At 34.3% G+C, this 12112-nt stretch overlaps 1 protein-coding gene across 2 annotated transcripts; it reads left to right on the top strand.

The window, feature by feature from the left end:
- The first annotated feature begins 91 nt into the window (after window positions 1–91).
- LOC133533282 (ADP-ribosylation factor 1) lies at window positions 92–10697 on the top strand. Of its 2 annotated transcripts, none has more exons than XM_061872241.1 (5): window positions 92–236; window positions 614–781; window positions 3405–3514; window positions 7583–7708; window positions 9501–10697. In XM_061872241.1, the coding sequence occupies exons 2-5, from the start codon at window positions 634–636 to the stop codon at window positions 9663–9665; spliced, it is 549 nt and encodes a 182-aa protein (XP_061728225.1). In that variant the 5' UTR covers window positions 92–236; window positions 614–633; the 3' UTR covers window positions 9666–10697. The 2 variants fall into 2 exon arrangements, with proteins under 2 accessions (XP_061728225.1, XP_061728226.1); XM_061872242.1 differs by lacking the exon at window positions 92–236 and adding an exon at window positions 294–412.
- Window positions 10698–12112: the final 1415 nt, after the last annotated feature.

Here is a 12112-nt window from a genome sequence, read left to right as displayed (position 1 = left end):
TTCTTGTCCAGTAACATATTTATCGCATTTAATTACGAATTAATTATTAATAAAACAAGAACCATAATTTGGTTTTTATTAAAAACGTTATTGCTCCTGGCCACTTTCTACGATACGTGGCATAAGCACGAATAACTTCCACGTTCGCCGCCATTTTGACATCCAGCGGATTTCTGAGATTTCATTTTAAGTATAGCGTTTTTTTCTCGTTAGTGAAGGTATTTTGGTGTGGAAATGTAAGTACTTCTTAGTTATGATCTCAATAAGTGTTTAAAAAATCAATTTATAATCAGTGAACAGTAATAGTGATTTTGCGACGACGCTACAACCTGAGGGTGGTGACCGCAGCTCCTACAACGGTGTTGGCTAGTCAATCATTGTTGGAAGTGTAAGGGCTGACGCTCTCCCGAAGGTCATTTTCAATAAAACGCAATATATTTTTTTTGTTATGGTATTCTATAGAGGAAAGAAATGTGTTTTATCGTGGATTTAGTCTGAATTTGTATGTGGGATTCCAGCAACTTGCCATGTCATTATCATTGATTTACGTGTAGACTTATGGAAGGATGACTCACAGAGGCTCACTTTTACTCATTAATACTTTCTCTTACAGAATACATACAAGGCTGAAAAATGGGGAATATGTTTGCAAATTTATTTAAAGGCCTATTTGGCAAAAAGGAAATGAGAATATTGATGGTCGGTCTCGACGCCGCTGGTAAAACCACAATTCTGTACAAACTGAAACTAGGCGAAATTGTTACAACAATCCCAACTATTGGTGAGTATGTACACGATAGTTATAAACAATTTGCTTCTTCAACATATGTTGACTGATAACCTCAATTTGTAGCTTGCATTAGTTATTAGAAATTAGCTTCTTATTTTGTGCTGTTCTGTTTTGGTATGTTCTAAATATTTAATAGTCACATGCATGTGAGCCAGGATGTGTAGATATAATTAACCTACTTAACGGACAATTATCTAGGTTTGGATCAGTTTATAGTTTTATGTTCAAATATTGCAATATGTTATTATTAGCATTGTTATCCAGCTGCTATTTCTAATATACTAAGTAATTATGAGTATAATTACTAATAAGATTTTTACAAGGAATATTACTAGTTAAATTGCCACATGGGCAGTTAGATAAATATTATTATTATTTATATAGGGTAGTTAGTAGTTCGTAATAAACAAGGCTTGGATTTTTTTTATTGCATGTTAACATGAAAGAAAACTATGGAGTTGATAATAAAACTGAAATTTAACTTGTCTTCATACTCATACTCAGAAATTTTCTTAGTCTCATAATACTTTTTCTTTTGCACGGATAGTGCTGCATACATGCTTCTCCCAGGTAAAATTAAAAAAAAGTAGCAGGTAAAATTTTGCACACACACTCCATTGTTTTGCTGAACAATTCGATCAGAACATGAAGAAATCAACAAGTTAATATTCAATGTAAAAAATGTATTTCTTCAATCGCCACAGAGGACACGATTGTTAATGTGATGGCCAGTGATTGGTTTTCCCGGTGCAACACGGGGTGAATGACCTCAAACATTATACTAATATGGATATACTCTGGGATTCCACAACTTATATTGTTGAATAAGTTACTGGCTATATTACATTCAGTAAATTCTAGTAACATTTTGTTGTGTAAAATAAATATGTTTGGAAAATAAGTGTATGTGCATTGTGCATATAATAAGGGTTAGTATTTTCTTTATTCATCTTAACTCTTAGGTATAGGTTTTTTTATAATATGCATATAATAATAAAATACCAAAACATAAAAAAATGCATACAAACTACTTGTTATCCCACAGTGTTGCACCGGGAAATCCGATCACTGGTGATGGCTCTGTTGCCATATATGTGTTATGCCAATCATAATGAAAATATTCAGTATATTATTTTTACATTGACCTGTTTGAACTGTAAAAAAAGTAAGAAAAAGTACTCAATAGAAATCAGACTTCATTATAACAACAATTTGAGTGAGTACTAGAATATAAAACTCTAACGTCCATTGATGTAGAACAATCTTTTTCAAGTCACAAGTGGATTTTCAACCAATATAGAACCTGTTTTACTCCATAAAATATGGAATAATAGGCCATTATACAATTGTAATTTTGAAATAGACAATACACATGCAATGCCTTGTCAAGATTTTGAAGCACTCATTCCAGTATCTACATGCTGTATGGATATTAAAAACTAGGAGCTTTCTTAATGTTATTTATTTTGTGTGGCAGTTTTTTTATTTAAAATATAATTTAGTTCAATTCACAATATTTGTTTCATTTATAATTTACTTTCAGTATTAATTATATGTATGAGTATAATTATGAGTTCAATTTTGGTTTTAATATCAACTCCATTGTTTTCTTTCATTCTACCATGCAATGAAAAATCTGAGGCTTGGTAATAAAATTATTGCCATATAGTTTAAACTTAGTTACTTAGTTTATTAAGTATAAACTTAGTTACTTAGTTTATCGCTATATTTTTGGTCATTAAAGTGTTTTGGTCATTTCACAAAGAGTGAGTCATTTCACTTTTGTTTTCTGTTTAACTCTGTTATAACTTCAACATTCATCTATTTCATTTATAGAAACAATAGATGGAATGCAAGTTTTATTTATTTATTCTTTTATTTCTTTTCATATTATAGGACATTATTACACAAATTGATATCAAGTCCCACAGTAAGCACAATAAGGCTTGCGTTGAGGGTACTTAGACAACAATATATATTATAAATATTTATAAATACTAAAATACATAGAAAACACCCATGACTCAGGAACAAATATCCATGCTCATCACAATAAATGCCCTTATCAGGATTTGAACCCGGGACCGTCAGCTTCGTAGGCAGGTCACTACCCACCAGGTCAAACCGGTCGTCGAAAATTAATTTAATGTTTTAGAGTTTTCATCGAAATACAGAAAAGTATGCCAGTGTAACAATGTTTTGAAAATATCATATTCTTGACACACATTCCAAGTTGGCTATATGGTACAAGCAACACCCATTGAGGCATCAGGCACATGCAAATAATAAATGTGTTTATTCTCAGAAAATATTTTAATCTTTAGATTTAAGAAATTTTTAAATATTTTTTTTTGTATCAGAACGTAAACATTTGTTAATTATAAGTTTAGAATTTATAGTTTTAACAATTTTTTTATTTATATTAATAGTTTTAAGTTTTATAAATTATAATATATGTATATTAATAGGTTTAATCTTCTGGTGTCTGTAAAAAAAATGGTCTCCTTATACTCTTACTCACCAAAAAATAAGTATTATATCAAATGCGGCAATGAAAATTAGGCTACTAATTCTTTATAATAATTTTTACTAACTTTGCATTAAAAAATTTCAGGATTCAATGTGGAAACTGTAGAATACAAAAACATCAGTTTCACCGTGTGGGATGTCGGTGGCCAAGACAAAATCAGACCACTGTGGAGGCATTACTTCCAAAACACACAGGTTAGTAAATCAAACAGTTATTTTATTCTGATTAGTATGGAGCTAAATCATAGAACTTGTGATGAGCCTAGAAGATGGTTTATAATGTGAAATAACACATTCTTATGTAGAAATTCCATCTACTTTAATGATGTGTAATAGGGGTTGGAACCACGGGAATATTGTATGCATATTAATATCCTTGGTGGTATTTGCTGAAATTTAAAGTGAAACCTCGATAATCTAGGACTTTAAATAAATAAAAAATTGGGGACAATCTTACACAGTTTGACCTAGCCCCAAACTAAGCAAAGCTTTTACTATGGGTACTAGGCGATCATATACATTACTTAAATAGATAAATACATACTTATATACATAGAAAAAACCTGTGACACAGGAACAACTGTCTGTATAGTTCAATACAATAAGCTGAAAATTTGGCATAATTAATGGAGAACTTTTATCTATCCGGATATGTAGGTTACAGCGTAAAGTTTAATTTTATCTACTCTCCCCCCCCTTCCGCAGCGAGCGTCACCCCCCCGCGCCCTCGAATATGTCCCGGAGCGTGATATTTTGCACTTAAAAAATAAACCGTAAACGATACGTAACAAGTCTTTGAGAACGAAATAATCCTCGATAAATTTACTATAAACCTCTCATACAAACAAAAGCGATATCACTTACAGTTTCAGCGCAATCTGCCACCAAATACGAACGTTTTTAATAATTGTTCCATTTTTATTTACTAATCGTTTAGTTTTTTCAATAATTTCACACTTTACCGCCAAGATATGTATGACAAAAGTAAAGAACAGAATATTCTTTTTATAAAAAGGTATAAATTATTTCTAAAACCTTTCATTTACTGTTGCTATGCTATTTTAAAAATTTAATTCATTCGGCCATTCAGCGAAATATAAGCATTCGTACTCGTTAAACGGTGTTACTTTAAATATCATATACTTTTTATATGTTTTCCTGTAATCTATAGATATAGAACTATTTTCTGTATTTTTTTCGAATTTTTAGGCCCAGTATTTTAGGAGATAAGGGGGGGCTGAGAACATGGTTTATTTTCGCCTATTTTCTTAAATAACTTCAAAACTGATTAATTTAAAATTATGAAAAAAATATATTAGAGATTTTTATAAACTACCCTTTCATTTGATATGTCACACGATATAGCTTGAATTTTTTTTTTCTTTTTTTTTCGAATTTACCCCCCAAAACTGGCCCCCATATTTAAAATTGATTCATTTACGTTACACGTCCGTGTTTGGGTCATCAATTTACATATGTGTACTAAATTTCAACTCAATCGGTCCAGTAGTTTTGGAGGAAATTGGCTATGACAGACTGTCGGACAGACAGAGACACACGAGTGATCCTATAATGGTTCCGTTTTTTCCTTTTTAGGTATGGAACCTTAAAAAAAGTTCTAAAAATGTACCCCAAAACGGAACTAAGTATGATACATGGTGAATGGTGTGTTTAGTGTGGCCTCGAGAGTTCCATTGATGTATTTTTTGTTCAGGTTTTTTCTTATCTATTGAAAATTGCTCAGGCCCTATTTTCTGCCGGAGAAAGATTGCAAATTGCAAATAAAACCAACTAACTTATCTTTCTTAATCTTAAGTTTATTTTTTCTTAGGTTTACTAATACTATTATTACTTATGTATAACTATTATGACATCTAAGTACTTCAAAAATCAGCATTATTCTTCTTCAACATCTAATTCGACTACGCACACACAACACAACTCTGGCCTCTACAATTTTTGCACATAGTGGTACATCTTAAATCGGCTTTCACGCATCCACATCGTTTACCACAGCCTTGTTTGCAACCACACGTTATTAGTTTTAATATAGAGGCTGGTGCTGGCGGCTCCGTATTTAAAATGGGAAGTAGGCAATTGACGGTTTTTTTCCAGCCCCATTCTTCCGGCGGTAATACGTTACTCCTCCAACTTTGCACTTGGTGAAAGACTCGCTGAAAATGATGTCGAGCAGCAGACGATGTAGGCAGCAATTTTGCCAAAATAATAGCATTCTTCGCCTGTCCCACTAATTTGTTAAAGCAAACAAATCTGTGCTGGTTCTGATTATAGTGAATTTTTAAAATAGCATAGAAACAGTAAATGAAAGATTTTAGAAATGAATTATACCTTTATAAAAAGAATATTCTATTCTTTACTTTTGTCATACATATCTTGGCGGTAAAGTGTGAAATTATTGAAAAAACTAAACGATTAGTAAATAAAAATGGACAAATTATTAAAAACATTCGTATTTGGTGGCAGATTGCGCTGAAACTGTAAGTGATATCGCTTTTGTTTGTATGAGAGGTTTATAGTAAATTTATCGAGGATTATTTTGTTCTTAAAGACTTGTTACGTATCGTTTACGGTTTATTTTTTAAGTGCAAAATATCACACTCCGGGACATATTCGAGAGCGCGGGGGGGGTGACGCTCGCTGCGGAAGGGGGGGGAGAGTAGATAAAATTTAACTTTACGCTGTAACCTACATATCCGGATAGATAAAAGTTCTCCATTAATTATGCCAAATTTTCCATACATTTGAATTTAATTTTCTTCAACTATGAGTCTGTTTCTAAGATAGATGTGTAATATTTTTCAACCTTTTTTATGACTGGACATACGCGACCCCCCACCATTTGCTGTTTGTTACACATTTACTGCTAGTGACTGCTAGGCGGGTTCTCTGTTCGTGGGCGCTTTTCGCTACCGCTTTCGCTAAAAACCGTGTTATCGGCTACGCTCGTAGCGCGTAACGCTCGTAGCGCGTCACGCTCGTACCGCGTAGCGCGCGCTGGCAGTGAATGTGTTAATTCAGACTTTTACAAATGACTCCCCATACTATTTCTATTGATATACAAAAACTAATTCCATACATGTAACAATTTGCCAATTTGTCGTAATTTGTGCATAAGCCCTATACAAAAACGAAGGCAATGAGGAATATGTAAAAGAAACCCAGTTTACATCAACATATGGCGCAGCATTGGATAGGTATATTAGTTTATTAGTTTTCGATTTAATTGTATTTTTGGAAATAATTGCTTCGAAAGTCTGAACTTGTATGTGTTGTCCCCTTAACTTTTGAACTAATCATAATTAAATGATATTTCCTGAATGCAGCTCTTTGTATTTTCCAGCCCGCTAACCTTGATTTAGTACATTCAAACGGGACGCAGATACGCTACAGAAATCTGAAAGTGAAAATGTTTTGAATTTTTTGCTTATCTCTTCGCACTCATAAAATGTTCATATACGCGATGGCTTCCCTTTTGCATAGGTACTTCAGTTATCTTTGAGCTTAAGCGTCATTGAAGATCTGTGGTGGCTAGGGTGGTGGAAACACATCAAACTGATTAGGAAACAGACAGTCCACTATCGTTATCGCTTTCACACGTATAGCGTTGTTTCATTATCTTTAATTCCGAAACCATTATAATAATTATCGGTCACGTATTTGATATGAAAAATATCTGTCTTAAAACTATTAAAGCTTGCCAAAATCATAGCTGTTCAGATTTGAACATTTTGAACTGTAAAGATAAAGTTGCATTTGTATCCAAAATATTACTATTTTATTTGAGAATCGCACAACACCCGTTTAATACTTTGTTTTCTTGTATCATGATTCATGACTTATGAGTTATGACCTTCCATTTAAAATCAGGCCGCAAACTGTATAACTATTACATGGAGTTGATGTAGTATATAACTAATAGTAAAAATGTGAAAATCTATATGTGACCGCGGCTTGCAAAACGTCCCACTTTGTCGTTTGCCATACGGTTATTTAGCATAAAGATACAAGGAAATCTCGTCCTTATTACAAGTGACAAAGTGGGACGTTTTCCCTGCCTCGGTCACATATAATATTTGTATATTTTGATGTTTGTTTCTCCATCAAAAATTGATAGTTTATAACCTAGAAAAGAACATGGGATTATTTTTATATCCACTCAGTTTTGCTCCCCACTCAGTGTGCCATCTTGCCCACTTTTACACTTACGACACATCGTATTCACCGAATTGTCGTTGATTTCAGGGTCTCATCTTCGTAGTAGACAGTAATGATCGGGAGCGTATCGGTGAGGCCCGCGAGGAGCTCATGCGAATGTTGAGTGAAGACGAGCTGCGGGATGCTGTGCTGCTGATCTTCGCTAACAAACAGGTAATGAACCTTCTCTATACTAGGTACTCCAGTTAAATCAGAAGGATTATAACGCGTTTCCCTGATGTAGTTTAGCCTAAATAGTCTTAGAAAAATATAAAATTATGACAGGACATTTTATATGCTTAGAAATTGTCCTTTTTTTTTCATTTATTAAGGAGCTTTTTCGGTTGACCGAATATGTCGCCCCGTTTAAAAAAGACTAGTAGTAGAGTAAATTATATCCGTAAAACTAGCACCTAAAACTTTACATAAGGTGCTGGTTTTATAAACATAGTTTACTTCCATGTACAGAAACATTGTCCATCAAACATTGTGAAACATTGTGTCATTTGACGACCGGTTTGGCCTAGTGGGTAGTGACCCTGCCTACGAAGCTCATGGTCCCGGGTTCAAATCCTGGTAAGGGCATTTATTCGTGTGATGAGCATGAATATTTGTTCCTGAGTCATGGGTATTTCCTATGTATTTAAGTATTTATAAATATTTATATATTATATATATCGTTGTCTAAGTACCCTCAACACAAGCCTTATTGAGCTTACTGTGGGGCTTGGTCAATTTGTGTAACAATGTCCTATAATATTTATTTATTGTAATATCGATAAAAAAATGCTAATGTATTTGAGCATTTAATATTTTGCGTATTTTGGCTTCAGGAATGCATAATTTAAATCTACCGGGCTTTCTACAAAGAACCTATGACGTAGCGCTGACTGCTAAGACCCACATTTTTTTTTATTATTAAAGCAATCTGGTTTGAGTGTTCATTATAATTCAACCACTGATGCCATATTGGCCATTCAGACGACAATCGCGTCAGCAGTACAAATCGTAAAATCTATCTGAGCATCACAAGCATAGTGCCATGTCAACTAGGTGCAGACCTAGTTAATTTTCTACCAAAAAACACATAAATTGGTTGACATGACTAGGGCGAATTTCTTTATTTTTAGATAAAAATATTCTGAAATAAATAGACTGTAGTTAACATAATTTCTTTGATTTTTCCCGAATTAGTCCAGGCAGTAAATCACTTACAAGGAAGGGTACCCAACTGTCCGACTCCGATTTGATTCATTTTGATATATGTTATAGAGTAGTCTAAAATAACGGACACGTATTTTTTTTTAGCTGCCCAAACTCAACCTGTTAGGAGAAAATGGCCTTCAAAGTACTAAAAAGTTACTAAATCTTCTAACTCCTATAGAAAGTGATGCTCAAGCAACTTGCTAGTTAATGGCTGGTTTGAGTATATGTTTGAAAGCAGCAAAAAATAATGAGCACGTGTTTTGTTATATCTGCTTAAACTCAAGTTTTCCTAAAAAAATACCTGTCTTTATGTGTAACTTTAGCGATAAGATATTATAAAACTTCAAATGTCGATTTTTTTATGAAAAAATGAGTTTTAGCCGAATTTTGAATATTAATATAGGAATTATGTTTAAGAGCATTTTTATAAAAATACCGTGTCATTATTTTATTTGGCAAAATGACTAAGAAAGACGTTTAAAAATCATAAAAATATAATACCAACTTAAAATTATCCTCTTAAGTAAATAAGTTATATAGGTATCTAAAAAATCGTTGCTATAACTATTGAAAAAATTCAATACAATGCCATGTCATGCCATGGGCAATATTTCGTAAACTTTAATATGTTTGCCATCTGCAAGAGCTTTAAGTTTTCTACTCGGTAAGAAAACGGTTTCCATAATGAATAGACGCAGCGGGGTCGGGAGTAAAGTTGTGAGTTGTCGGTTGATGAGTGTTCGCACTTGTGGTGTTGTAGGACCTGCCGAACGCGATGAACGCGGCGGAGATCACGGACAAGCTGGGGCTGCACTCGCTGCGCAACCGCAACTGGTACATCCAGGCCACGTGCGCCACGTCGGGCGACGGGCTGTACGAGGGGCTCGACTGGCTCTCCAACCAGCTCAAGAACGCCAGCCGCTAACGTGCCCCACACACAACACTGAAAGAGACTATGGTTTAAGATATCTTAACTTTATTTGCTATAAATACGATGTATTATGTGCGGAATCATAAATGTATTACTTACTGATACGTCGTCGGCTCGCGACCGAGCTCGCATCGTGCGCGGGACGTTAAACTCGCTCGCCCGCGCTGATTGTTCGATCCCTGACGACGTTGAACAAAATATAGCGTGTAAAGTTTATGCAAAAATACAATTTTGTTTATAATTAATAATTATCAGTAAACGAGAAGATACGACACTTTTGTGTCGCGCATCGTGATGTGGATAGGTATGTAGCTAACACGTGATAAAACGAATCACAGTATAACATGTTTTGTATGTGTACTATAATGTTGATTAAGTTGTCGTAATAAAGTATTTAAAGTTACTTCATACCTGCTGACTTTGATTCAATCAGACCGGGGAGGCAGGTGGACCTGAGGCCCGCCAGTAGCCTGTTCACATCGCTTTGACTTTTTACTATAACAATTTTTCACGTGCTCCTCTCAATTGTATGGTGGTATCACCTGTTTTGTGCATATTCCACTTATTTGAACGACTTATTGTATGATGATAGTTTATTTTTTGGAGTTAACGAGGTAGAGTAAGCTGTTATGTATTTCCATTACGATAGTTCCGATCGACGGTTGATGGCGGCCAGTCGTGAGGAGTCTGCATTTACAGTTATCTCACGGCGAACCGAGATTATTCTTGTAACTTAGGTATATGTATGTATTAGATAAACATGGTGTCATTTTGAGAAGTGTTTCTACCTACAGGGAAACAGTGCTCAGAATCTTCAGCTCTTACACAATTAATTATAACTTAGCATTTTTATAATAATTTAGAAGAAATTGTTAAAACCTAATATCCAAGGATACACTGTGGCTCGTGTGGTGAATAGTCTTTTTTTATTTTTATGATACGAGAATCAAAAAATATTGAAAATGCGAAATGTGACATTCCGGTTTGTCTTATGCTGTATTATGGAATAAAATATCCTCACCAATATTTGATTTTTGCTTTGAAACACTCATTTGATGATTACTAACCATTCAAACTGCTATTGCTATTAAATTACTATCTCCAGCATATATTATGATTTTCTTAGAATTACTCCTCTAAACCCAAAAGAAACTGAACCTAACTACTTGTCAATCTTTACATTTTGCCTGTGAGAATCATTTGTATTATTAGTTATTATGTGTAGGCGAAAAAAAAGAAATATTAATAATTATCAAGAAATTCTATTGACTTTTTTTTTCAAGATCAATATTTGGCTACTGATTTTATCCATTAGCGACTTTTTTCTTTTCGCTAAAAATTTACTGAAAATGTCAAGCATGTACTTAAACAGAATAAAACGTGGCCGACGGATAAATTACTTCTTTGACTGTAGACCGTAATCGAAATAGTATCCAATAGATAATAGAATGAAAATTTACCTATAGTGGGATTTGCACGTCTATGGCAGATAACTATGTGCACAATACATCGGCGATAAGTAAAGGGCGTGTAGCTACCCCTTGTGCTTTATTACTTAGTAATCAATAATTACAAAATGTATGATTTAATAAGCGTTGCCAAAGCTCTGTTTTTTGTATCCCAGATACTAAAATGATAGTTCGATTAACCTATTTAAGTATTTAATTTTTTACTCGATTTAATACTCGATAATCAATGTGTATAGTCTGTCCGTATTTCTAAGACCAAGTACGCTATAATAAATGTATGGCGAACTTGATCTTAGAAGTCGGACAGACTACACTAAAATGAAAGATCGGTCGCACAGACAGTTATAATGTCGGCATTATAAAACCTGGGATTAGTTGGCGATCACGCTGCTTACTGTATCAGCAGTAAGTATTGCTGTTGTCGCTAAATGTGCAACTCTAGAAAGCGTAGCAACACATGACGGGTTTCGGGACTTCAGTCGCTGAGGAGATGGGTAACAGAACTCCATACGAATGGGTAATGAGGCAGCGGACTCAATCTTAGCAGCTTCTCTTTCACCCAGAAACTCCAGCTCCAAACTCGCTCGGGAATCGTGGACCCCCCACACCAGCTTCCAGGGTTCGAAAACTATGGTGCCGTCTTAACAGACTCAGAACGGACAACGGTCGCTGCATTTATTTCTTAAACAGGTGGGGATGGTAAGATTCAGCCTTGTGTGACTGCGGCGAGGGCATCATTAAAGAATAAGGATCAAAGTCGAATGGCGTTCTAAAAGTTTTAATCATGTGTCGAAAGATGGCAGTAAATTTATGTGGCTTAATTTATTTCAAATTCTCTTTGCGCAGACGCAAGCGAAACACGTTGGCCAAATGCAAATAAAATGACCCATTATTGTTTGAGTCGTTTTCATTTCGAAAGAAATGGTTAACATAATTTACCTACTCGCCTTTTAATACGAAAATGGCATAATA

The sequence above is a fragment of the Cydia pomonella genome, unplaced genomic scaffold (assembly GCF_033807575.1).
Source record: "Cydia pomonella isolate Wapato2018A unplaced genomic scaffold, ilCydPomo1 PGA_scaffold_147, whole genome shotgun sequence".
NCBI lineage: Eukaryota > Metazoa > Arthropoda > Insecta > Lepidoptera > Tortricidae > Cydia > Cydia pomonella.
The sequence above is the reverse complement of the archived record's forward strand: the minus strand, read 5'-3'. Positions and strand labels throughout refer to the sequence as shown.